At 36.9% G+C, this 27,784-nt stretch overlaps 3 protein-coding genes across 5 annotated transcripts; 2 read left to right on the top strand and 1 right to left on the bottom strand.

The window, feature by feature from the left end:
* Window positions 1–2,327: 2,327 nt before the first annotated feature.
* Window positions 2,328–7,135, top strand: phyh (phytanoyl-CoA 2-hydroxylase). Its single transcript, XM_047803821.1, has 9 exons — window positions 2,328–2,494; window positions 2,990–3,045; window positions 3,145–3,255; window positions 4,512–4,680; window positions 4,806–4,887; window positions 4,980–5,161; window positions 5,717–5,866; window positions 6,305–6,439; window positions 6,569–7,135. Exons 1-9 carry the CDS (start codon window positions 2,426–2,428, stop codon window positions 6,620–6,622), a joined length of 1,008 nt encoding a protein of 335 aa, XP_047659777.1. The 5' UTR covers window positions 2,328–2,425; the 3' UTR covers window positions 6,623–7,135.
* Window positions 7,136–7,277: 142 nt separating this feature from the next.
* Window positions 7,278–16,469, top strand: ucmaa (upper zone of growth plate and cartilage matrix associated a). 2 transcript variants are annotated; one of them, XM_027151411.2, is made up of 6 exons: window positions 7,278–7,825; window positions 11,104–11,224; window positions 11,921–11,983; window positions 12,816–12,911; window positions 15,268–15,366; window positions 16,089–16,469. In XM_027151411.2, exons 2-6 carry the CDS (start codon window positions 11,167–11,169, stop codon window positions 16,184–16,186), a joined length of 414 nt encoding a protein of 137 aa, XP_027007212.1. In that variant the 5' UTR covers window positions 7,278–7,825; window positions 11,104–11,166; the 3' UTR covers window positions 16,187–16,469. The 2 variants fall into 2 exon arrangements, with proteins under 2 accessions (XP_027007212.1, XP_027007211.1); XM_027151410.2 differs by lacking the exon at window positions 7,278–7,825 and adding an exon at window positions 7,849–10,838.
* A 744-nt stretch (window positions 16,470–17,213) lies between these two features.
* On the bottom strand, window positions 17,214–27,091 carry mcm10 (minichromosome maintenance 10 replication initiation factor). Of its 2 annotated transcripts, XM_047803820.1 has the most exons (19): window positions 26,939–27,091; window positions 26,114–26,338; window positions 25,889–25,915; window positions 25,127–25,453; window positions 24,756–24,966; window positions 24,334–24,499; window positions 24,064–24,231; window positions 23,200–23,316; window positions 22,924–23,117; window positions 22,767–22,837; window positions 22,533–22,646; window positions 21,474–21,591; window positions 21,162–21,390; window positions 20,789–20,921; window positions 20,564–20,697; window positions 19,892–20,005; window positions 18,827–18,972; window positions 18,657–18,699; window positions 17,214–17,878 (listed from the first exon to the last, which is right to left on the bottom strand). In XM_047803820.1, exons 1-19 carry the CDS (start codon window positions 26,964–26,966, stop codon window positions 17,795–17,797), a joined length of 2,649 nt encoding a protein of 882 aa, XP_047659776.1. In that variant the 5' UTR covers window positions 26,967–27,091; the 3' UTR covers window positions 17,214–17,794. The 2 variants fall into 2 exon arrangements, with proteins under 2 accessions (XP_047659776.1, XP_027007209.2); XM_027151408.2 differs by lacking the exon at window positions 25,889–25,915.
* Window positions 27,092–27,784: the final 693 nt, after the last annotated feature.

Raw genomic sequence — 27,784 nt, forward strand, 5'->3', positions numbered from 1 at the left:
TATTTATCTATCTATATTCTTAGGGTCAGGATGATACTAAATTAATTATATTTTTATGTCATAGGTTTATTAAAGTATATTATTTTAAACGGCCTTCTACAATTCTTTAGTGAAAATATTTGTTCTGTTTCGTTATAGGTACAATAGTTTATAGTTTATCATATTTAGCTTTCTTCTTAAGCTTGTTCATGTTTTGCTCTTCTTTGATGATTATATTTGCTGTTGATTTTGTCAGATAAATTAGAACTTCAATCTGATTATGAAGCATAAGTTTAAAAGCACAATAACTTACCTTGTTATCTACTGTAACTGACTTTAACTCTTTGGCTGTTGTTGTCTGGTGTACAGGTTTGAGATTTTCACAAATTGTTCTCTTGGTACTTCCAGACTGAAAAAAAAATCCAGACTGGTTCAATCAACAGAAAGGTTATGGTAGCTCAAAAACTACAACAGAAGACTAGATCAGGTTCCACTCTTTTCCAGCAAAGAACAGGAATCTGAGGCCTAAGTAGGCACAGGCTCACTGGAAATAATGCGATGAATGATACATGTTCTGATGAATCTCAATTACTGCTGCAAAACACTTAAAGTAGGATCAGAGATTAGCATAAAGAGCATGGACTCAACCTGTCTTGTGTCAACATTTCAGGTACACAAAACAGAAATCAGCACAAACTGGTACATGACTTTTACAGTGATTTAGTTTTACTGCCCTCCCAATTCACGAGATCTGTATCCTGCCTTGATGCCCGATGATGCCTGAGATATGCACAGAATCTCTGTGACATGAGAAGTTCGAATAAGTGGTAGAAAATGAATGAATGAATGAATGAATGAATGAATACAACAAAGCAAATTTGGGGTGTGATTGGACCGGAACTGCAGCTTAAATGTGCATTTAACAAATCTGCCATGATTATAGGATTCAATCATGTTAACCTTCCAGGATTGTGAGGCCAGCTCTACAAGAAAAGCCCAGAAGCTCAGTATTTTTCTGTAAAGCTTTAAACCTCTGCATGCGGCTAATTTCATAGAAATAAACCGTTTGTTGGGTGAATTGTGTGACAAATTTCTTTTGGCAGTCGTGGCCTAATGGTTAGAGAGTCCGGGCCGGCCACGACTGAGGTGCCCTTGAGCAAGGCACCGAATCCCCCAACTGCTCCCCAGCTGCCGCAGCATAAATGGCTACCCACTGCTCCGGGTGTGTCTTCACGGTGTGTGTGTGCACTTTGGATGGGTTAAATGCAGAGAACGAATTCTGAGTATGTGTCACTGTACTTAGCCGTATGTCACATCAAATGCTGAGAAAAGAACAAGAGACTCTTCCTTTATTTTTGCCCTTACACATATGTAATTATTCCTCATTCTGCTTAAACTGCTGTACTGAGTAAACTGAGTAATTAAGCAGAACCAGAATTTCCCTCACAGTAAGGGCATTTAAATAGTGAAGCGTTGCGTACGGTGCGAATGTGCAGAAGCTTACTTTACTGACCTCCCAATTCACCATATCTGAATCCAACAGAGCACATTTGAAGTGTGATTGGACTGGAACCTCATCTTAAATGTGCATTTAACAAATCTGCCATAATTATACGATTCAATCATGTTAACATTTACCAGAATGTCTTCTACAGTACATGACAACAAAAATCACAAAACAAAAAAAGCAGCTACTGATGACTAATTCATCGAAAGATATTTATTTGCTAAGACAGTGTTATTAAAATATGTTATTTAGATATTTATTATATTTTTTATTCCAGGTCACTACATTATATAATACAATAATATAAGAAATAAATGTATTGGTGTTGGAAATATTTTCCTTTTACAGGAATTAAGCAATCTTTAAATGCTTGAATAAATTTACCTGTGGTATAATGATTATTTCAGGCATTATAATGTTCCATCTCACAAAACAGAAATCATTACAAACTGGTTCATGAATAAAATAATGACTTGGTGGACTTTATACCACTTCCAATTCACCAGATCTGAATCCAATACAGCACATTGTTCATGTGATAGGGCAAGAATTGCATCTTAAATGTGCATTTAATAATCTTCTGTAAACCTATGATGCAATTCATGTTAATATAAAACAGTGTTATATTTAATTTAAAGTCAATAAACTCTGCAACACAGATTACTAATCGTTATGACACGACAAACATCGTTGTGTTGGCTTTATAATAGGTGTTGCTGATGAAAAAAATATTCATTATTAATTTTTATATCAATAAACTATTTTTTATAAAATGTAAACGTATATGAAAGTGATATTGTTATTCTGAGTCATTGTCTCTGACGTGTACTTTGACCCAGTTACATAAGCAGTTAGCGGTGTAAACATTAGCTAACAGATAGCTAAACCGCCGTAGAGAAGACGTTTCCTGTAAAATAATATTATTTTGTTTTGATTATCATGGCTCTACGGGCGAAGGAAAGACTAAAAGTTGTTTTTAACCATCTGGGCCGTTCTGGTGTTAAAGTAGTATCCTTTTTATTTCGGTTAATGTGTTTATTCGGGGCTTCTTTAGGCCGCGGGACGTAGCGCTCGTCCAGGGTTCGTGCCTGCTGCCTGGGGACACATCTGCACCAGAGCTCGGGGATTGTGAGGCCTCAGTAGCTTTAAATCGCTGCCTGCTGCTAATTTCGTAGAAATGGGCCGTTTGTAAAGGCATTTAAATAGTGAACAGATTTTGCAAGTTGCTATATTAATATTTTCAATTTGTCAGAAATACACCTAACTGTTATAGCTGTTGATTAAGTTACTGGTTAATTATGCCTCCAATTAAAAAAAAAACATTTAATGTAAGGTTCCTTCTGTATTAATTTCGCTTTCTTGTGTAATCTAATAAATTGTTATTGAATTATAAATGCCTGTAAGTCATGGTGAAGTCATAAGTTTCTTCAATGACTTGAGCTGATCATAGTAGAAGTCATTTCCCCATTTTCAGAAGAGATTTTCTTTAAATAATTGTAATAGCACACATCCTTTACTTCTGCACAAAATGTATCACATCACCATCCTGTAGCACTGAAGTAAGTACACATCTTGTGACAGATATTTTATAAAACATAAACTGGTCATTCTTCCATGTTATGATTGTCTGTTTCCATTTTTTTTTATTACGGCTGTAGGTACACCTTTGATACAGATGTGCTGTCTCCAGAACAAAGACTTGCTTATGAAGAAAATGGCTTTATTTTGATAAAAAACCTGGTTTCCGAAGAGGACATTGATCGATTTAGGCAAGACTGTGTTTTCCTTAACTTGACATTACTCAAACTATCTGTAGTAGTGGCACAAACAGTTTTTTTAGGTAAGTTTTAGGTCAGTGAAAACTAAGGTGTCGCTTCTGAAGGTCAACTGAAGTGTAGAATCTCACACCTTGTGGGTGATTGGGTCAAGATTGACGTCATCAAAAGAAATGAGTTAATCAACTCATCAGACATAACTAAAATTTTCATCTGGTTAGAAAAGTCTGACCCAGATTACTATTAGTCATGCAGCCTTTATAATGAACACAAGGTGGCATCATAATTATCAGATTTCGAGAACTGGAGCCTCAACTGCTAAACGGTGTATTCTAACGTTAAAATAGCCTGTACACATAAAAAAAACTGGTGTGGACACGCACAAAGAAGAATGGAAACCATGTATGTGTCCTATTAATAAATAAAAAAGAAAAACAGCATTATAGTAAATTTATGGCTGGCACAGAAATTAAAAGGTTCTCATCATGACTATTTTTCTTTTTTAAAAGTTTGATGGCATATAAATAGGGTCTTGGATAGATGCTGGCGATTGCCCTAATTTACCCTGGGATAAACAATAATCACTACAAACTGAGTATTAAAAAAGCTGTTTGAATCTGAGTGAGCACCTCTGCTTGTGGTGATATAACTCACTGCAATATCAGTTTAGTCAGTCAGATCGTTGGCAAATACCTGAAAGTTTTCAGTATCTGAGGTGGAACAAGGGTTATGGGAAAACATTTTAAATGAATTATATTCATATGAACAATTATTTAAGTGACTTACAACTGAGGCAGGATAGATTTAGTTTATCTCCACTGATTAGGCCATAGTTACAAACCTTCAAGGAGATTTGAAAACAACTTATTAGCCAGTCATCATTATCATCATCATTATCATTATAATTGGCTTAGTGGAAAAGGCTTCACTCATACTGACAACAAATCATGCTTGAGTGTTGATTAACTCAGCTTAGAGTACTTAATTCTTTGCAAATATTCTGCTTATTATATTTTTGCACTCACCAGCAAAATTGAGCAAACACATGCTTTTTTGTCGTCAATTTTACTTTATAAACCCTAATGTGTGCGTGTGTGTAAATGACACATTCACATTTTGTGTAAATACTATGTTTATAAATGTGATGCCTGACCTGTAAAACATAACATTTTATTCTTCATTGTGTGTGTGTGTGTGTGTGTGTGTGTGTGTGTGTGTGTGTGTGTGTGTGTGTGTGTGTGTGCCTGCAGGAACGAGTTTGAACATATTTGTAAAAGAGATGTGAAGATTCCAGGCTTGGTAATAATGAGAGATGTGTCCATTTCCAAGTCTGAGTTTGTGCAGGGGGAGAAGGCTGTGACTAAACTTCAGGACTTCCAGGAGGACCCAGAGCTGTTCCGCTATTGCTCTCTGCCTCAGGTCCACCCATATGCACACAAACACTATGACATTTACACCCATAGTAGGTTAAGGTCGAGACCTTTAATCGTTGTCTTGTGGAGAACTACAGGCTTTGTAACAAATCTGGCTTGTACTTATAACAGATTCTAAAGTATGTTGAGTGTTTTACGGGGCCTAACATCATGGCTATGCACACCATGCTAATCAACAAACCCCCTGATACAGGTAACATACACACAAAATAACATGCACATTAGTCTTTTTACTAAAGTGTAATCTCAGAGAAATAATGAAAAGCTGTTCATCTTGTGGCTCAGGAAAGAAGACTTCTCGCCACCCCATGCACCAGGACCTGCACTACTTCCCATTCCGGCCAGCTGATCGAATCGTGTGTGCCTGGACAGCAATGGAGAAAGTAAATCGCCAGAATGGTTGCCTGGTAGTGCTGCCTGGCACCCACAAGGGTGCCCTGAAGGAGCATATTTACCCAGAGTGGGAGGTGAGAGAAATGGACAAGTTTTGTAATGAATAGCAGCAGTAAGCGTGAGTAGAAGATTAACGGAGTTGTTATATAACAGTGGTACATGTGAGTGGATGACATATGAATGTACTTGTTATATACTTTCTACTCAACCAGACAAATGCTATTCACATTATGAATTATTATTATAAAAGTACAACCTTCTCACTCACTTTCCATTACAGTGTGAATTGATGGCATGACACATTCACATGTCTTCCCAGTATGATTGTTGGCCTGCAGTAATATTGACAAGTGCATCCAAATGAAGCCAAGATCTGCAATATATTAATCTAAAAAAAAGAGAGAATGTTAAATACACAGCTGCTCCATGGAAATAGCAACCACATTACTAAGTATTCTTTCAGAGCACACACAGCTTTTTTGTAGCAGAGAAGGCAAAATTCCAAAGATGCACATAGTGTAACTTTATATATAAAGTAACTGATTACTCATTTATTTGTCTCAGAATGTATGTGTAAGAATGTTGTTCCCTCTGAACACATAAAGCTCCTCTCTTTGCTCTCTACTCAGGGTGGGGTGAATAAGATGTACCATGGAATTAAAGACTACAACAGCAACCATCCCAGAGTGCACTTAGAAATGGAGAAAGGAGACACTGTGTTTTTTCACCCTTTACTTATCCACGGCTCAGGAATGAACCAAACACAGGGCTTTCGGAAGGTAAAGTCAGTCCTTGGGTTTCAACATGATAGAATGCATTGTACCCCTTTAGTTTATTTCCCATTTCATGTCTAGTTTGCTACAACGTATGTTCAAAACAGTAAAATATAACTTGTAGTTTAGATCTTAAGATCATGATGATATGAAATAAGAAATGTCTGTTTTTTCCCCCTCTGGAAACAAGGCATTTGTGGATTCAAGGCCTTTTAGATGTTGCCACTGTGAATCCAAGGCCATTTAGATGTCATGTTTAGCAGAAATGCTTCGTTAGTAAGGCAAAGATGTCAAGCCTGTTTATTATGTCATTAACATATTAAAGAAAACAAAGACTATCATTTTTTTCACAGCATGAGTCATGTCACTCTGTTTTATAAGTTATCAATGAAACGTGTGTGTGTGTGTGTGTGTGTGTATATGTGCTTGTGTGTGTTTTTTCAGGCCATCTCCTGTCACTATGCCAGTGCTGATTGTCACTACATTGATGTGAAAGGATCAACCCAGGAGAACATCAGTAAGGAGGTGGAAGAGCTTGCTCGTAAAAGAATTGGGAGTGATACCACTCTTTCCTTTCAGGTTGGTTTCCTGGGCTGCATTGACCATTTCAGCATGGCCTGAGTGTATGGCACACCCAGTTGTAGTTGTGTGTGTTCCTTTATTTATGCATCATGGATGTATTTACAGCTTGTGTTATTGTACTTGCAGGACTCCTGGGCACTTAGAGGACGTGTGGTCCAAGGACATAGGACATCACTGTGATCCTCATTTCTCACTCAATATCCAGAAGAATAACTGAGAGTACTAAACCGTGTAATAATGTTCTCTAGGAGGATATAATTTAAACAATAAAGCAATCTAAATGCTGGGGAAATAGGATCATATATGGATACAACTCCTCATAATATTCGCATTTTAAAGATATAATAAAAAGCTATAATGGTATTTTAATCCATTTTCTAACATTTAGAAAAAGCTTTGAAGTATGTCTGAGAGCTTTAAAACATAAAGAGTATCATGTGCCTTCTTTAATCAGACAGAGTGCAGAAACATGCAGTGCTTCAGAATGCAGTCAGATCTAAATTGAATGTAATCTGTTTGTGTTTAAGTGCATAGTGAACACTGAAAAACATGGGCTCGTTGAGAAATTCTGCTAATTTGATCTTCATATGCAGTAGCTCTGCTTGAGTATATTTTCTTTATGTTTTTTCAAATTTTTAATTAAAATTAATATTATACTGTGATTGTTTGAAAATAAATGTAATTATTATGCAATTACTGTATTGTGTCCATTTATATGTAAAATTAATATGACGCTTGGAGTTCTGTGTCAATTCTAATAATATACAGTGGCCTCAAAAATATTTGGACAATTATGCTACACCTAAAATGTATGACTTTCACTGCGTTAGAAACCAAGTGGCATTTATTTAATAACTAAATAAAATTTACCCAAGCATATCCCAAAAAATACATGGTTATATTTCGAAATTTATAAACTATTAATACACTGATCATGAGTAGACAAAATGTATTTGATTATTAAAAATGTATTTGATTATACAGTAACTGACTAGATATATTCACTATAAATTACCTCGGACCAGTTGGTTAAAAGTAATTATTAAAAAGTGCTAGGAAGGTGGATTTTGGACAAAATGTATAAACAAGGTGTGTATTGGACAGGTCAGCAGAAGACAAAAAAGATAACATGCAGAAGAAACACAAAAAATAAACAAATGTTTTAACTACAACAATCCTAAATTATAAATCCTAAATCCCAAATTTGTCACAAAAATCTTCTGATTGAGTCTCAGTGTTAAACTTCTCTAGGAATTAGTTTTTTTATTTGCATATTTCAGGCAGAGAACCATATCTTCATGAGAATCAGGATGAAGGGTTGGAAAGAGACAAGAATGTATCAGAGGCACCACCACCTCCTGTTCCAGACAGCCTGAGATTAAGGTCTGAACATTTTTTTTTAATGTGTTTCAAACAATCAGGTTTTTATTTTCTCTGACAGATTAAATATGTAGAATTGTTTTGTGCTTTTTGGAATCACACAGAATAACACAACCTCTTTGATATTGTTTTGAATAACCCCAGCTTTCATCAACTGTAAAAAAAAACAAGCTCAGTGATAGTATATGCTACTCTTTATATTTTTACTGTATATGTACACCTGTACAAACTCTAGTGCTCATAGGATACCAACAGTTTTCCAAACTATTAGAGTTTTGCTATTGGCTGTATCTGCTGCCATCTGCTGCCAACTTTGCCAGCATCTTTATTAACTTTTACACTTGTCAGATTCCCTTATCCAGAGCAACTCATTTTATACAACTGAACAACTGAGGTTTAGGGGCCTTGCTCAGAGGCCCAGCGTTGACAGGTTGGTGCACCCGAGTTAGCGTTTTTTTTTTTTTAAGTTATATTCAACCTGTAGAATGGTGGCCTATGTGATGAAACAGCACTTTATCTCAAATTAAATGATGAGTTAAAATTAACTTTACTTCCTCTCCATAAAAATCCTTTATCTGACAAGCTCCTTCACATTTCTGCTATTCAAGTCTGCAGTTTATAAAAAGCCAGGATGAATATATTTATTCTTGTGTTTTAAGTAAAAGTGTAACAATTAGATGATTTAGATTGAAATGAACTTTTTATCAAAAAAGGTTTGTAAAGTGGGCTGGTGACTTGATACATTAAACATTGCTTCTCTAAATCATCATTTGCAAATTAATCCTAGCCATATCCCAAATTATAAACAAAATTGGTCGCATATTGATCAGGTGTTACTTAGTCATGGAGTCTCGTATTATAGCAGATGCATTCATATCTTCAAATATTCATCTGGATGTTTACAACCTTATAAGAAACAGCACTTTTCACACTGCATAAACATGTTTTTAAAGTTATTGATTGGCCATTAGACTATTGCGCTATAGTGAACCGATCACCACTTTATGTATCAGCTGCACACTTTCTAACTAAGCAAAAAGGAAAAAAGATTGTTTGTATGAATTCATACTTTATTTAGTGACTATGGTAAATTAGCATTTGCCTACATGAGAAGTTGCTGCCTACATCAGCCTTTTAACACAAGGTTAATCTTCATGCAGTTCTCATTCGCACCTCAGTACTAATACCTCTTCTGAATGACCTATGATTTTAAAAATGTTGCCATTTGGCAAGATACAGTATAAGCAGATGTTGCATTGATTTGGTCACCTTTCCAGTTGTACAGCCTGTTCACCACCTCATTTATATTCTGAACAGTTATTATTGTACCTACAGTATTGGTCAGATATGGGAACTGCAACAAGTGCTTCTAGAATAGGAATAATGTTGCACCATGCTTGCACAGGGCAGTTAATGAAAGGGTTGCCAAATCAGTCTAGCTCTAAATACACCACAGGCACCAGCATTTTTTGTAACAACAAATATTCAGAAATAAATCTAATTAAGTTCTAGTAAAGTACAGGCAGTTTTACACAGTATACAACCATTTTTTAAATTTAAGATGTATTAGCAAAGATTAGGAGAGGGAAGGGGGTTAGAAAGTGCATGAAGTATCAGGAGTTTGGTGACCCTGTTTGCCAAGAAATACTGAGATAAAAGAATAAGATGTCTCCACTTTTCAACGAGTTTTCCATTTTTGGAATTTTGAGCTAGATTCAAGTCTCTTGTGTACATTTTTGAGATGTTTGAACACTGTTGAGCAAAGTTAAGGTCTAAACCACTATTCTGGTTTACTGTATGTTGTCGACTTACCTGTCTATTAAAGGGTTACTCTAACAATTAATCACAAGAAAACAGCTTATAGCATAATTCAAGTGTGATATACTTTTGGTTGCTGTTAATGTTGCCCTGAAACTCTAAAATCTATGGTCATGAGCCACTGTTGCTGTTGAAGCCAATTGTTTCCTAGAAACTCACTCATCAAGTGAAAAAACAAAACAAAACAGGAGACAGAAAGAGGATTTCAAAGAAAACCATTTTTCTCTGGGAGTAATATTTTCGGGAGCTATGTTTTTATACTAAGACCTGCATGTGTGCATGGAAGAAATCTGGGGTAACTACTGCTTCTGATCTGATACAGACTACACACTATTCAAACACTAAAACTCATTTTACACAGCAAAAATAAATAAATATAAAATACAAAACACACATATACTCATGCACACACTGTAATTGTATAAAGTATGGCTGAATTAATTATGGTATTTTAAGGACACTTAAGAAATACTAATAGAAACATTCATGTTCATATTCAAATAGAAAAATGTATTTCGGATAATGAAAAAAGATCTAACGTATAATCCTTTGGGGAAAATACACTAATTTAATGCTTGTCTTGGACGGATTCAGGAATAATCACTTTGAGTGTCCTCTCTCTCCCTCCAACCCTCTTTTTCTATCTGTATTCTATCATAGCCCATCTGTTTTCTTCCTTTATATCTCTCTCTCTCTCTCTCTCTCTCTCTCTCTCTCTCTCTCTCTCTCTCTCTCTCAGTTTCTATGAATGAACTTTGCTTTGCTAAAGTATGGAAACAATGTTGAAAATTTTTATGATAACCTAATTGGCATGTATGAAATTATACAGTACGTGTCAATTTTAACATGTACACACACATACCACACAATACTTTCTGATGGCTTTAGGGTAAGAACATTTCACCCCTCAGACTCTGTCTGCAAACTTTTTTAACTCAAAATATTGCCATGTGACACACATCGAAGAGGTTGATGTTAAACTTGGAATGTGCAAGCATTTTTAATCACTTTTTATTTTAAACCCTGATAAATTCTGTGCATTATAGCAATTTCATTTTGAGTGTGTAGATATAACACAGAGGACAAGTTGAACATTATAGCTTACAAGTATGTTATATTTAATCCTGAAGCCTCACTGGACCCAGCACTGTGACTTCAGGTCATTGCGCATCAAGATTCTCTAATCTCAGTCTGCTCTGTGAGTAAAAGTATGCGGTTGTGCTTCATATAAAAAAAGCATCATATAAAACAATCTGCAATCATACATCAAGTCTTGCAAGGTTGAAATTATCAGTGGTTTATCACTTCACCTATTCTTTGCTTCCTCCTTCAATTTCTTTCTGTGTCTCTCGCTCAATCTTTTGCCCCTCTTGTGTCCCCTGGGCCTGTGGAATTACATCTCGTCCCCTCCTACTCTTCCTCCTTTTTCTCTCCCTCCTTCCCTCTCTTGTACCCTTTGCCAGGACCGACTGCTGCGGTTGTGCTACCTGCAGCACATACACACTCTCACACACTCTGCCTTAGCCATGGCCCGGCTGCACATAGCTCTGCTGGCCCTGCTGCCCATTGTCCTCATCCTAACTGGTAAGTGCCTCATTCAAAGCGTGATAGAGGATGTGTGTGTGTGTGTGTGTGTTTGTGTGTGTGTGTGTGTGTGTGTGTGTGTGTGTTTGCTTTCATATATGAAATATAGATTAAAATTGTCAATAGAAAAAGATTTGGTAAAGTGAGAAAAATGTTCTGATCTGTTTACATTTTTATACAGTGACTGTAAAAGTACAGTGACAGTAAAGCTATAAAGTTCAATATTTATACAATCCTGTATTAGATCATGTTAAATAACTACACTGATAGAATAATAAGACTAAAAGTATGTAAAGTACTAGTATGTAAAAAGTGTATGTATTTAAAGTATTTAACTAAAATAAATATTAAGTCAGAAGTTTTGCATGAAGTCAGTGCTGAATTTCATGTGGTAGGAATTCATAACTTTCACACTTCTGTTTTTATCCCTGAGACATTAAAAATGTACAGAAAAATTAGCATTTTGTCTATGAGCTTTTTCTTCAAAATTTCACTTAGACATGAAAAGCCTGTGCAAATTGTAATAAAAATGGTAAATGTTTTACCTATTATACAGATATACAGTATGAATTGCCTCTCTATGCAAACTCTATGGGTGATAGATGCCCAGTTTCCTCAACAACAAAAACCGAGAGCAATCTTTTTGCTACCCATTTTATCATTAAAACTATTTCCTTCCCACCTCCTTTCCTCTAGTGCTGTCTACAGTAGAAAGTGCAGCAGTGAGAGATGGAAAAGAAAAAGACAGTGAACGCCAGGGTAAGTTCAACACACACACACACACACACACACACACACACACACACACACACACACACACACACACACACACACACACACTTGTCTTACTGTTTGGCTTTTTTTTAAACAAAAAGCTGTAACAAATATAAATAAAAAATATTATAACATAAACAAACAAACAAACAAATAAATAGACCTGCCAAAAGTTTACACAAGGTAAAACTGTCAGGTGTTTTTATCCTTTTGGACATTTGGGCAGTCTCCAAAAATATACAATATGTAATATGTATAAGTATGTTGACACCAGAGAATCACTCCGATATGTGGCCCTTCCTTAAACTGCTGCCACAATGATGTAAACACAGGGATGTAGGATGCCTCTGTATGCTGTAGCATTTACATTTTTCCTTCACTAGAACTAAGAGGCCCAAAACTCATCCACCATGTCAATGCCCATGTGCACAAAGCGAGCTTCATGAAGACTTGATTCGCACAGTTTGTATGGAAGAACTGGATCGTCCTGCACAGAGCCCTGACCAAACCCCACTGAACACCCCACTGGAACAGACATCAGTACCTGAGCTCACAAATGCTCATGACCACAAATCGTAACAGCTACACATTTAAAATCTAGTGGAAATCCTTCCCAGATGAGCAGAGGTTATTATAACTGATTTCAAAGGGGAAATACATCTAGAATGTGATGTCCAACATGTACTGTATGTGTGGTTGATCAGGGGAGTCCACATACTTTTAGCCATATAGTGTATAAAAACAAACACAGAAAACGATCTCATGGAAATCCTGTATGTGGTCTTTGTATCTCCTCTTTAATCACTCTATCCTGTAGGTCCATCTAAGAAGGTTTTTGTGCCAGCATCAGATGCAGCAAACTTTTTCAAGCGTCGTGGCCGCAGGTCTCCAAAATTATACACCGAGTATTTAGGTGAGTTTCACTGTCAGCCAGCCTTTCTTACATAAGCCGTGTTAGATATCTAACACATTCTGTTAAGCATTAAATCACACAGAGGAGCTTATTCCTTTAACAATTTATGTGAAATCGATACCGTAACTGGAACCTAAGCCTATGATCTTTAAGCAATTTGACTATTAATCAGTCTGGAGGCATGATGCGTATTAAACACTCACAGAGCGATGCAAGTTTGATAGTGAGTGTTGGGGAAAGATAGCCCTGAGGATCACTAGGACAGTGTGGAGCTGCTTATTCTTCATGAGCAAGGTAGAGCACATGTGCATGTGAATGAACACACACACCAGTGAGCCACATCAGCCACATGGACTACTATTTTCAAGCTAGCATGTGGGTGTGTGTAATGACGCTGCAGAACGCAGTTTGGAGGAAAAGAAGCAGCTGGAGCTGAGAGTGGAATGTGCAGACGCAGGACAGAGAGAAAATAGAAGACAGATTAATACTGTCCTTAATGATCGGGCCAGGGATTTAAGTTCCCTTTGTATTTTGCCTGCTGTCAGAATGAAGGAGTGAAAGAGAGGTCCCGCCTCCCTAAATAAGACTTTGACATTCCTCCTACTCATCCAAAGAAAGCACAGATAAAAGAAATAAATACCACTTTGTAATTTAAGTGAGTTAACTCATTCATTCTGTCTACTCACATGGATGTTTGCTCTAGCTTCAAAACTAAGGATCTGACTTGTAGCTAGGCCTTTCACTAATTCATCTATTCACTAATTCATCTGTTAGTGCCACAATAAGTAAAATAAAAGTTCTTTTGACCATATTGCTCATAACTAGAAAATAAAATTCTTTTTTATTTGTATTATAATTTGATTAAATTACCTTAATCAAAATTTACCAGCTGCCAAAACTGACAACCTCCATGATAGCTTGTCCTTAAGTTAACCCCTTCAGGTATCATTGTCTAATTTGTGCTCTTCTACCATACAGCCAGTAAGAACAGACAAGGATCATTACATGAACATTTCAGAAAGCACCTAATCAAACATGATAATGTGTAATCATTTTTTTTCAGTGACACTTAAAGTATAGAGGATTATTCAGAATATTTTCACCAAAGTCACTAAATAGACCAGGCTTTCATCACAGACCAAGGTTTCCGTCAGACTTTTTGATAGATGGCCAACAATTGTCCTGTCACCTGACGGTGGTAGCAGACAGCGTTAACATGGGTAAATAGAAAGGTCTTTTTTCCTCCTGATGAAACTGAATGAAATTTAGTCATATATACAGACAAGAAAAATCATCAGTGGTTGATCATTTTACATTTAACATTTGACACACAGTAAGAAGGAACGTTTCATCGAAAGCCGTAGAAAATGTGTGTGCCTGGGATTTGCTTGGTATGTGAAGAGCTTATTGTGGTAATTAAGGAAATTAATATCATGAGACATAATCAAACAAAGTATGGGGGAAAAGCATGAAGAGGATGAAATGGCAGAGAACCTGAAGCAGCTGGAAGCTTTCCTGGCAGAAGCAACTTTTTAAGAGAGCAAACATGGCATTAATAGCGTTAATACGTGGCAGTAACTCTGGCCTCTAAGCATGGAAATATGAATCCTTCATGAATCCTTGAAACGGATCTAAGTTAAATTGATCATTGTCATTCTTCCTGCATAAATGTCATCTTGTGTGCCACAAATACAGCTCTCACTTTGTACCCTGCTTCACTTATTCCACTAAATTTATATTCACTATCCTGGAGCTCTAAAATAATATTTTGGTTACCAGTCCTGGGGTATTTTTGTTACTAGTCCTGGGGTCTGGACCCCCTGTCCTTAAACCCTCACAATTTAATTACTCCAGTAGTACATGCTTACTATAATAGCCATATCACCACCACCAAGTAAAATCTCCTTTATACTTATTTTGCGAGATCACTTTTTTAAGATCTGATTGTTTTATGCTGCCAGGAGGAGACAGTTGTGATATGCTAAAAGTTGTGGCAGGGTTTTGTTTGTATGTGAGCTGTGTATGAAGTAGTAGGCATGTGTAACCATAGATAGAGAATGTCTGCACTGAATGTCACACTTGGCATTGGTTTAGCAACAATAGGTGAACAACTGACAAAATAATGAATAAGTTGAATAAGCAATTTTGAATAATTAGACAAATTGTTCTATTTTACTATTAATGCTCCAGAGGAACTGTTCTGCTTGTTATAATTAAGGTCATCGCTTAGTCTTCCCATAGTTTATGGGAGCAATTTGGGCTCTGCCGCCAGTAAAACCAGCAAAGTCAAATTAAATTAAAGCCAGTTTCAATGTGTACCTAAAAAGTCAAAAGATAATGCTTTCTTTCCCTGCAGCGGAGCACAAGATGCAGTTGGCTGCCTCTGAACGCAGGAGGGAATACTACGATGAACAGAGCAATGAGTATGAGAACCATCTGGAGGAGAGCCGAAATGGTAAGACGTGTCTCTTGCTCCGATTAGTTTGGCTCCAAAGCAGAAAAAAAAAAATCCCAAAGGCCCATTAATAAGCTGCTGCTGTCTGGAGGAGTAATCAAGGTCTGATGAGTGAAATAGCGCACTAACCTAAGCAATCAAAACCTGCTGTTTGACACACGACAGCATAGAACCTCAAAACTAAAAAAAAAGCCTGTAAAATATGATGGAATATATGATGAACAAATCTACAATAATTCATGAAAATGAATACAGATTAAGCATGTTAATGTCTTTTTAATCAGAAAGAACACATTAAACTATTCCATTTTTAATCACAGGCTTAAAGCTTGTGAGATTTAAGAAATGCTTTTTTGTCGAGTGATTGTCAGGAATAACTGAGTAAAGTGCTCAGGGTGAGCTACACTGCCTCATGAGATGCTGGAGGTAAACCATTCAGAGACTTAAAAGTCACATGCAGGACTTTATAGTCAATGTGGAAGTCATGTAGATTGAATAAAATTGGGCTAATGTGCTCTTTTTTCTGGAAAGAATAGAATAAAAAAGGAAGCAATGTGAACTAGATGAACATACACTGGTTCTCAGGATCATGTAGGGTTAGTGTGTGCCTTATTTTGGATGTGTGTTAAATAATATATAACTTACAAGCCAGCTTGAAAAAAGCATTATCTGTAACAACCCGTCACTGAAGTCATGGCTGTACCCTTTCTTACCGTTTACAGAGCAGTATGAAAGGAACCGGGAGAATGCCGAGCAATGGAGGGAGTATCACTACGACGGGCTCTACCCACAATACCCACATCACCGCCCTTATTACTAAGGGTCTCATATAACCTTGCATGGCTGAAGGTCACACAGTGGTAGCAATTTGGATGCTTTTTTTTTTGTTTGTTTTGTGGAATTGATGTAATCTGCACTTTATATATACGTTGTAAGTGCAATCATTTCAAAACATGGTGAATATATACTGCTTATCCGACAATCCGATAATAATCCTTCGTAACCTGCATCGATTACTTGTTTTTAAATTGTAAAGATTTCATAATCATTTTGTATACTTTATATATGCTTATAATAAACGTACATGGTGGATGCAGAATGTATATTAATAATGTATAATAATTCTTGAGATGGATTAGCCTGGAATCAAGTATTTCATTATTTTTGGGATTTTTATACATTTTTCATTTTGAAAGCATTAATTCGAAAGCATTATTTTAATAGAAGGCCAAGAAATCCTATAAAATTCTATATTTATTTGTGTTTAGTCACTATGTAGCTACAGATCTGAACAACCAGTACAGCCATCATATTTTCAGTTTTCTCATTCACAGGTTGGCCAGGGATTACATTTCACTAAAAAAGCAGCAGTATGGATTAGATTATCATCAAGGATTATTTCTACAAATAGAATTTTGGAACACAAAGACATTATACCGTTATATAATATAACCTTTCCACACTTCTCCAGATGTGAAAGGGGTTCAGGATCATATTCCATTCTCCATTCTGGTTCATCCCAAAATATGATACCATCATGCTGTTTTCTCCTGCAACAGCCAAAACTCAGCTTCAATGTGCACTTGCGTTACAAAAAGTACTGCACTTAAGAAAAAGACTGTTCATGAAAAAATAATGACTTGACTCCTTAAAACTTAAACCACAGAAAGTAAATAAATCAATAAAAACAAAGAGTGAGAAGCAAGAAAGAAAGCAAGAAAGAAAGCAAAAAGAAAGAAAGGGAGCCAGAAAGAGCACATTAACGTACAGTTATACTGATGCAGCACTAAGAGCATGCTGAAGGCTTCAGTTTGCTCCCAGCACAGATCTGCAGAATTGAAAGCATAGACAGTAGACTGGCCCATTTTATTGTGAGGATTATTGACTCACAGAAACAGTGTTTCTGCCCATCATCCCTTAAAAATTTGGATGACAGGAAAAAACCTCATTGCTTAAGCTGAGACATGCACAGGTAGTAAAGTTCACTTAGATAACAATAGGATGTACTTTAGATGTCTAGATGGTCAAGCCACTGTTCATGGTTGTGAGAATTATACTGGTAATGGAAAAAACAATTACAGAAACCTATCAGAGTACTCAAGCTGTTTTAATTTAAGCTTCATGATTCTAAGTGAAACAGAAAAAATGCTTTAAAATATAGCACGTTATTAAAATCCATAAGACACACACATAAAAAAAGATAAAAACATCGATTGCAACAATTTATATTAGTAATGCATTCAACCCTTGTGTGCGAATGCAAAAAGCTGTGAATTAGCAGCACGTCAGTCGCTGCCTGGCTCAGGGAAAATGGAGACGTTTCCAGTTTCAACACTGTGCATTGTAATAAAAAAAAGCTCCCTAAGCACTGTGTGTGAAGAGGGGTGCTGGGGGAAAGAGTCAGATAGCAGAAACCAGACTGCTGACTTTATTTCAGACTATTGAGGAATTTGGATTGCTCTTCACCACGCGGCAGCAGCAACTCGCCTCCAATTTTTGGTCCATTTTTTTCCTAAAGGAACAAAATCAAACAATGAATGAATGATTCACCCTTAAGAGACTCGGCCCATAATTGGCCAAGCTCAGGCCCTGCCTCATAAAGTTTGTCCTAGAATGACTGCATTGTGACTTTTTTCTATTTACTAAATGCATCAGTCAAGTTTTCTTGCACTTCAAACTTGTCAGTGTGTTCCTTGGACGTATTTTATTTTCAAGCTCTAGATATGGGAGGAAAAGTCTACAGTCCACAGCTTTTTACCTTGAATTCCCTTTGGCTTTGAAAACTTGAAGAAAAGCTTTAGGTTTGAAGATTAGCCTGAAGATTGAAGTGATGGATCTTATAATGCTAATCATCAGTGGACCATAAACTGTAAACAAATACTCCTATTCTGTCCTCTTTTTATTTCACATAATATGGTTTAGTTTAGCATCTAGTTTAGATCAAATAATATGGTATGTCTATGAAAATACTCCAGTAAAAGGTTACAGCTTATCCTTGCTAAATTCCTAAAATCTTTATTGACTTGATAGGTGTTAATGCAAACTGCATTTTTAATCTAATCTTTAATTCTTCTTCTTGTTAAGGACTTTCCTGTTCCTCAAACATGATCATTGAATCTGTTTAACTCTGTGACTCCAACATCTTTTTTCAAAGGAGATCTATAATACAGTAATCGTAACTAAACAAGGGGGCAATTTAGGATTAGTCAATTAAAGCCGAAAAAAAAATCATCTCCATAACAAGGAGCATTATTGGGTTCCACGATAGGTAGTAAAAATGTCAAGGTTACCTTTAACATGCCGTCTCTCTCCCACTTGAACACACCACAGTTGCTGAAAGAGAAGATACAGAAGTGAATAAAAATCATACAACTTAACAGAACCTTCCCTTAACACAAGGGTTCCTTTCCTGCCACAGAAATAAGGGAAAAAACACCAGGTTGCAGCTTCTGCTGCTTACCTGCAGGCTGCAGTTGGGAATCGGCTCAGGCTGATCTTCCTCTGGCCACAAGGGCATTTGAAGAAACGCTTGACAGCATCATGCCAATGGTAATCGTGTTTCTCCTCTACACAGCGCTCAGCTGGTTTGAAGTGTGTGTACTTACACTGCAGAACACAATGTCTCATTAATCTTCTATTAACTCATATAATCTCATATTAGTGAGTAATTTAACAACAATGATCTACATAACACACAGCTTTAGGGCTTATAGCAAGGTCAATTCTTCACTATATATTATGGTAAAAGTTTTAGTTTTAACCTAAATAATTTAGATACTAATTATATAAATGATGCAGATTCTATTATAACTACCATAGGATTAAATAAAAAAAAATAATTTGAAATGAACATGAAAATTAATGTCAGTATTTATTATGTAAAAGCTGTGTCAAATGCATTATTTTTCATTCTAAATGTAGGACTTCTGGAAATGTAGGATTGAGGTTATATGCTTGACCAGTTTTGGAAATATATACTTAAAGTAGGTTTTTCAAGAAAGCTTAGAACCTTGCTCCAGTTTTATCCTGAAATCGTTATTTTTAGACTAATGGCTGTGGTTTTTAAAAATGCACAGTATATAGTCATGCCAAGTGGAAATTCTTGCCTGCTATATGCTACAGAAGCTGAGATTAGGTTGATAAACTCTGAAGAATTTCTTTTATCAGCCGAAGCCTCCTCGCCCAGATAGCTTCCATATTTAACACCGTGCAAATGGCTGAAATAAGTATGTTAGCATGTGCCACTGTGGTGGGCTTTCATCAACATGATGTTAGCTCTGTGCACACAGACGTGTTGCTCTAAAGACAAGCAGCTATAAGTGTAACGAGGCAGGAGCAATGATTCACAGTTATTTGACGGAATTAGCTAGAGGCAGGCAAAAGAATATGCACTGAGGCACAAGATTTTCCACAAGAAATCCTTTTACAGATTTTCTGTCTAAGTAAACAGAACATTTAGTATGCTTCCCTAATGGTTACCTGCTCATAGGGTCAAACACTGTGAAATGAACAATGTAGAACTTACGGTTTTGCAGGTGACTGCTCGACACTTCATCTCCCTGATGCTCTTCATCTTCTCCTCTAACTTCTCTTTCTGTACTAGTGGCTCAAAGTAATCCTGCATTGCCTTCTCTTCCATCTAAACACAGATTTAAATGATTATTATGTATCACTGTATACAAGATGTTTATTTAATCCAAAAATATAAAGGCTCAATCAACACATCACAAGCAAAAATCCCACTCACATCCGTGCTGCTGTACTGATAGGCCACAAGGAAGCAAAGTCTTGTTGATGTACAATACAGCAGCATGATGGATGACTGATATTACAGCCACAATATGGCCTAAAGTTTTGTTTGTTTTTGATTGTTAATACAAATACATGCTGCCATGTAACACAAAGAGCAACTGAAACTCTTGCTGGAATTGGAATTTGAAAAAGAGGCAAAAGATGAAGTGATAAATAACATAAAATATATCAGTGTTGTTATACTAGATATAAGAACTCTTTGATTTTCCCCAATCCAGAACTAAACAGCCTTGATACACATTCAGATTGCAGCAAAACATACTACACACTATCTTTTTTTAAATATATTTTGGGTAAAGCAATCTTCAACTTCAAACTTCAAATATCAAATAAGAAATTACAAACAGACTAGTGAGAACTACTGCACACACACGCACACACACACCTCTCCCATTATCCACGAGTTTGTAGACTTGGCATTCAGAATGCGCTGGAACTCCTCAGACTGGATATAATCTAGCTGTTCACGCCTCTTCTTCTGAGCTGGCTCTTCTGTCTCCTTCTCTGCTCTGTTCTCCCCTGAAAACAGACAGGACATTGAGATCAGTATGAGTGCAGGGTTTGGCTGGAACAATGGTAGAGTCCTCACACTGTCAACTAGGGACCAGACCTTCAGGTGAAGCTAGGCTGTGCTCCACTCGGGCTGTGATGTCATTGCTGTTGGGTCGCTTACGCTTCACTGCGTTAGGATCATCTTTAATAAGTGCTACTCCTTTTGCTTGGAGCTTTTTGACTGCAGCCAGCTGTAAAAATAGACAGAATGGAAACGGTTCATACTAAAGAAAGTGTCAGTCGTACTGAAGACAACCCTTCAATGAAATGTTTTGTAAAATGGATTAATAACAATCTCTAAAGGAGCAGATTGTCATTTAATTAAGAACTACTACTTTATTGAGCCAAAATGCCAAAAATAATGATGTATTTTGGTCGACTCATCATGCTGCTTGTCTAATCTAATTGCCTGTGATACAGGGAGCACATACTTTTGCAGCTGAGATACTTTTTGAGCATGGAGGAGGTGACATGTCTAGTAGAATATCCTCTCCCTCTGTGTAGCCTCGTCCCAAAGTGGGTACAGGAGGGGTGGAGAGGCCAGGTTTAGGTGGAGAGTAGCCTTTGGGAACCTCTGAAGCTGCTTTTGGAGAGGGCGTTTTTGTCCTGTTCAAGGAGGGTCTAGATGTAATCGTGGAACCTCCTTTGTTTTGCAGCACCCTGAGAAAAATACAAGTCAGTTCAGCACATTTAATTTTTTTCATCATTCATGACGTATAACACACAGACACACACACACAGACCTTTTCTGGATTTCCTCTGCCCTCTTCTGCCTGGCCTGAAACCTTTGCTGGTGAAGTGCTTTCTGTTGCTTGAGCAGCTCAGTTGCGGAGATGGACTGCACCGATGATCCAGAAACGTCTGTGTAAAACACACAGCAGGAGTGGGAGCCATAAGCACTAACTCTCACCCTCTCTCGCAAGACTTGATATGTTTAAGTAATAACATTTGTGCTGGAAAGAGCTGTCTACCACAAGGAACTGTTTTTGGTTAGTTCACAAAATTAGAACGCTCAAATTCAGCTCTGGTAGCGTAGCGAGAAGGATGAGTCATACACGTACAGGGTTCCCATTCTTTAAACAGAATCATTTTCCATGACTTACATACTGTACATCACAGCGTGGAAATCTCATAATGGCACACATCTGCTGACATACTTAACAATACACTCCCTATTGACCTCTTAATGATCATTTAATCACAAGTGCTACTGAACCAGTGACTAAGAGACCAGAGGCTGGTTGTGTTTAAATTTGTCTGAATTAATTCAAAGCCTTTAGATTCCTGGTTAGAATTCCAACCATAAAACCTCTCATCCAAAACAAATTTGGCAAAATAAGAATTAAATTATACACACACACACACACACACACACACACACACACACACACACACACACACACACACTTCCTTCAAAGGGGATTTTCTGGGTTAAATACAGAAGTCAAATAAATTTGGGCAAACAGCAGGCTGCTTGAATCTAGATGTGTGTGAGACGTCAGCTGAAAAGATAATAAGTTAAAGACAGAATTGTTATGGCTTGATATGCCAACTTGCTAATATTTCCAGGTTGTTAGCCGTTTTCTTAACATTTAGGTGTTTCCCATGACTGGTGAAGTTGTCAATACAATGCCAAGTGTTGCCAGATATTTATGAAACCATGATGAATCTGATATGCTGCAACAAAAGCCTCAGTGAGGGAAAACACCTCTGAATGTGCTTTCTGGATGATTTATTACCTGTAATATACACATGAACAGGCAAATACAGAACAAAGGGCTATTTTAAACGAAGCCAATTACCTTTCGGCTTATTTTGTCCTAGATGTCTCTTTATATTTAGAGCTCCTGGTGTAGGCATGGCTATTAAGCTTCTGAAGTCATCGGAGCATCCAGTCACCTCACCTGAACTAATGGCTAGAAGTGACAAAAGAAAAATAGCACAATACACAAGTATGTAGTAACTCCGTCATTATAACCACACATTCCATTTGAATACAGACTTGTAGATGTCTCTGGCATTAGTCAAACTCTTACCAAGATTCTTGTTAGGGATGGAGGCCAAAACTGCCTGAATAGATGGCTGTTTCATTGGCTGTGGGGAAGTCCTTCAAAAAAAAACAGTGAGTTTAAAAACTAGAGCCATTCAAAAAACATTTTATTTATTTTTCTTTTAAAAGAAGGGATAACTTACATTGATGGTGCGCATGCAAGTGATGACAGACCCCCGTAATGGAAGTCACTTTGGCACAGGCGTTCTTTTAAACTTCCACGACCTTTTCCTTTACGTGGGGCAATGCCTGTGTAACTGGACTGAAGCTCGGCCCTCTTCGAGCTCATTTTCTTGTACTGTGCTTTAACGTGGTACTGGCAGTACTGGCACTCATACTTTTGGCAGTGGGGAAGCACGGGACATTAAAACATATCTAACAGAAATGAAAACATGGGTTTCTAGAAAAGGTAGACTTACCAAGTTAACTAGCTGTGTGCAGGAATCACCATTTTTCTTTTTGGCCTTGCAAGTACCAAAATCCATGGCTTCTCCCAACATCAGAACCTTCTGTGGGTGATCAACTGTGAGGCACAGCTGTAGAAACAACAGAAAAATATAAAAATGCATTTCCTGGTAATCATGTTACGTAGAGATATTGTTCAGTTCAAAGAATATTTAATATATTGAAACTACATAAACTATTGCTTATTATCGACTTTATGTTGCCCTGAATATACATTGCAACCCTGGCCAGAATAAAGCAGCTACTAAAGTTGAATGCTTTCCTAAGATAGATTGTTTATTATCAGTACTTTAATAACACTGCCTGGCTTCACTAGTGTTCACAATAGGATAAGAGAGAATGTTATTAATCCCAAGGGAAATAAATATAACGAAATATAAAGGAACGTAGCGGACTGGCCGTCAAGATATTTATATTTTTTGTGTTTAATAGCTTATTTTGTAGACATGAAATTGGATCATTTAAATGTATTTTTCAATATACAGTAAAAAAATTTTTGTTAACAAGAACCATGTTATTTATGGAAAATGGCTGCATCCGTTACTAAAACTCGCACTCACTACACAGAATCAAAGACCTTTTTTTGTTAAAGTAACAAGATGCTGATGCTAGATCAACATATGCAAAGCTGCTGTGTAGAAAGTCTTCACTGTACAGTTTAACAGCTAATGTCTCCATCTAGTGCTGAACCTGCGGTGAAAAATCATCAGCTAAACTAAAAAGTACAATATTTACTTAATTAATGATCATCAGTTCATTAACATGCTATTTTCTTCACAAAATACTACTTGTTAAAGACTAATTATATGCTGTCTCACCTCACTGGAGCCGTCTTTGTTCTTCATTTGATTGGGGTTGAGGACACCGATCACTGTCCCAGTGTCAGTCTTCCACAGGTCTGAGTGAACACTCCCGAAGAGGAAGAGTGATACGGTCACATCTAGGTTATGAAGGTCATTCAGCTTCCAGATACTGAAGGTTTTCCCCTACAAAATAAATTAATTTAAAGCATGCTGCTTCAGACACAGTGTTAATTGTCGTATACATACAGTATAATTTTGAAGCTGGTCAAACAGGTTGTTGCTTACGTTATTCTTGCTTTGTGGGGTGATTTTATTTATCAGCACAGCAAATGTGACCCAGTCACTGTCCTCTAGATTTTCCCGAGTTAGTCGATCGGGCAGCTGCGAAAGCCGGATCATCCTGCGGTTTGCCATTTTGTGTTCGATTTCCACTGAGGACAGCCGAGGTCTCCTACAGAGGATGAAATGAGGGTCAAAGTACAGGAAAAATGATGCCATGTAGAAATGACTACTATTTATCAATTATTTCTTAATGAAATTTATTTGTAATTAATATGTTTCATTGTTTCTAACAAATTTCAACCAAATGGCACTTTTGAAGGCAACGTCAATTCAGGTAGAAAGATTTCTCTTAAAACGAAGCAAAATTATAAGGCCGAATATTGGCACATAATGTATGGCTTCTTTATAAAACACAAAATACCCACCTGAGTCTGAGACCTGAGAATTTCTCCACAGTAACATCCTGAGTGACAGACAGTCTGGGTGTAGCCTGTCTCGCAATAGGAGGAGACACGGCAGCACTTTTACTAGCTGGTGGTGACTTCACTGTGTTGTTGACTGTACTGCTACTTCTCACGGGCTGTGACAACTTGTCACTCACAGCATGACCCAAAAAATTCTGGTTTTCCATGGAGGCTGCATAAAAAAATAGTTATGGCAAAGTCAGCTTTTCTTTATTTTTTTCCACATACTTTTCAGTTTTTAGGAATCTCATAAACTAGCAAGAAATAATGAAATAAAATAAAAACCCTACAGGGCAAAGTCTTCATTTCATTCATACATGATAATTGCCTACCTGTTTTGGGATGGTGTGCAGTCCTCGGCTTGCTCGGCACTTTTCCAGGCAGCTCTGCCTCGGAGATCTTGGCTAAGGAAAGCACTGTAGCTGTTGTCTGGGGTTTCTTGCTGCTCTGATTTGGTTTGATTTGACTGCTGCTCTGCATAGGTGAAGTCAGAGTCGTGATCTTTTGCTGGATTGCCGGTGAATTCTTGGTGCTTGTCTGCTTTTGCAAGGAAGTGTTGTCTTCTCGATGTTTGGGCTGGGAGACAGATGTACACTTTTGGAATACCTCCAGCTGCTGCTGAAGCTTTTGCATCTTCTCTCGCATGTTCCCCAACTCAGCTGGTGTTGAAAACAGGACCATCAATACAACACATACGTGTGTGCATTAATAAATAATAAAAGTTCCTCAAATCAGCAAAAGCTCACATTTTATACATCTGCTGCTACAACCTTTTTTATTTTATATAATTCTAATCACTGGACACTAAATGCACTGAATCCATATTACAACCCAAGACACTAATAATTGTTTACACAAAGTGTTACACAAACCGAGTTGCGCCACCCAATGATAAACGTTATTGCTATGGCAACCAGTAGCAGGAACACCTATTAGCAACTTCACAGTACAACACAAGTTCTACTTCGTTTTATGTCCTCTGTAATGAGTAAACATGCTGATGTTATAACAGGTTAACATTACTTTAAGCAAGTAAATAAAATCAAGCACAGAAAACATTATGCTATCTTTCTGCTAAGAATTTATGGTATTACCTGCTTTTGTAGGCAGAAAACGGCCAACTGAAAAGATTAGGCACTGAGAGTCATTACACTACACATACTGTTACACACATTTAAACAACCAGAGATCAACATGTCCCAGTTCAGTACACGTGCTACCCAAGAAAGAAGGTTAAACTAATTCATACCACTTACTTCCTATTTGTTAGTAACGTACCTTCAAGTCAAGACCCATGTCCACAAATTTTACAAACTCACCTTCCAAGTCCTCTTTGGATATGTTGTGCTCACATTGTTCTCCTGTGCCCAAATTTTCCAACGTCACATCCTCGTTCTCCTCTGGCTCATCATAGCCTTCAGCATCTTCACCATCATCCTCATCAAACAGACCATCCAAGTTATCATCATGTTTGGAAGAGGAATTCTCTGATTCCTGACTCTCCTTAAATAAGGAGAGCAGCATGTCCAGGTTTTCCTCCTCAGCTGGTGAGGATCATAAATTACAAAAGAATTACAGTCTGCTTTTTCCCGGTATGTTAAATCAGCTAGGTGTTAAAGACAGCAGGAGATCAGGATTTGTATTTATACAACATGGATACAGCTGTAAACAATAACAGCGGTAGGAGAAAAGTGTATGAAATACAAATAATACTTGACACAGCAGGTGCATTAATTAAATAAAAGACTTCCACTAAATAAAATATGTAAAGATAAGTGCTAATCATTTTAAAACAAGGTTGAAATAAAAATGTGATGGTCATCCAAATTTAAATATTATTTGTCTCTCTCACACACACACACACACACACACACACACACACACACACACACACACACACACACACACTCTCTCTCTCTCTCTCTCTCTCTCTCTCTCTCACACACACACACACAAAATAATATAATAAAATGATAAAATAAAATAAAATTGGACATATTGGGAAAAATGGTGGAAAATTGCAATAGCAAAAGAAGCATAAAATATAGAAAAGGTATGTAAATACAGTGGTTAGATATTGTGTACACGGTACAGTGATGAATGGAATGATGAGTATATGAAATTATATAATAATCAAAACTCACCAGTCATTACACCACTTTTCTTTCCCATTAACTAAAGAACTGTCTTGTTTTTTATCCACTAACGGATGACTTGTTAGTCAGTTGTTAATCAGGTCGCTAGCCAAAAGTTTCTGTTCTGTGTAGGCGCCAAAAACATTAAAAACACAAGGACCCTTGCAAACACGTCATTTAGAAAGGAGTAGCTGTGTTACGCCTGATCAAAAATACAAAATTCATGGGGGGGTAAAAAAAAAAACTGTATCCCTTATGAAATTGCATCCCACTACAACCATTAAGTTGTAATGGTTTACCAGTTCAGACTGTACTGTGTATGTCTAAATGTACGTTAGTTAGCAATAGTAAAGCACTGTTCAGGCGAATAACTACTCCTTACGCTGATCTTTACATCATCGCATCCAGGAAGTACTTCGTTTACATGATGTGCAGATCATTGAAAAATGGCTTAATGGCTTTGAAGCATTTTACTGATTGTAAAAACATAAGAGCATGAAAGTGATCACACAGAAGCCTGAGTAGCTAAAGCACATATTCACTTCATATACAACCATTTAAAAAAAATAATTACCTTTATTTAAAGTATCATACATATACATGTTTATATTTATGTAGATTATAGTCATTCCAAATATTAAATTATACTAGGTTTTAATATACATATAATATATAGCACTACTCCATTAGAGCACATTAATCATTTTCATTAATGTTATTTCACATACAAACACAATGATCCCCCCCCCCCCCTAAAGATCAGATTTATGGAACTATTTCCTCAAAATAAGTGCTTATAGTGTTGCGTACCTGATGAGTAATCTATTCTAGTGAAAATCCAACTCTGAGCATCCC

The sequence above is a fragment of the Tachysurus fulvidraco genome, chromosome 19 (genome assembly GCF_022655615.1).
Source record: "Tachysurus fulvidraco isolate hzauxx_2018 chromosome 19, HZAU_PFXX_2.0, whole genome shotgun sequence".
Taxonomy (NCBI): domain Eukaryota; kingdom Metazoa; phylum Chordata; class Actinopteri; order Siluriformes; family Bagridae; genus Tachysurus; species Tachysurus fulvidraco.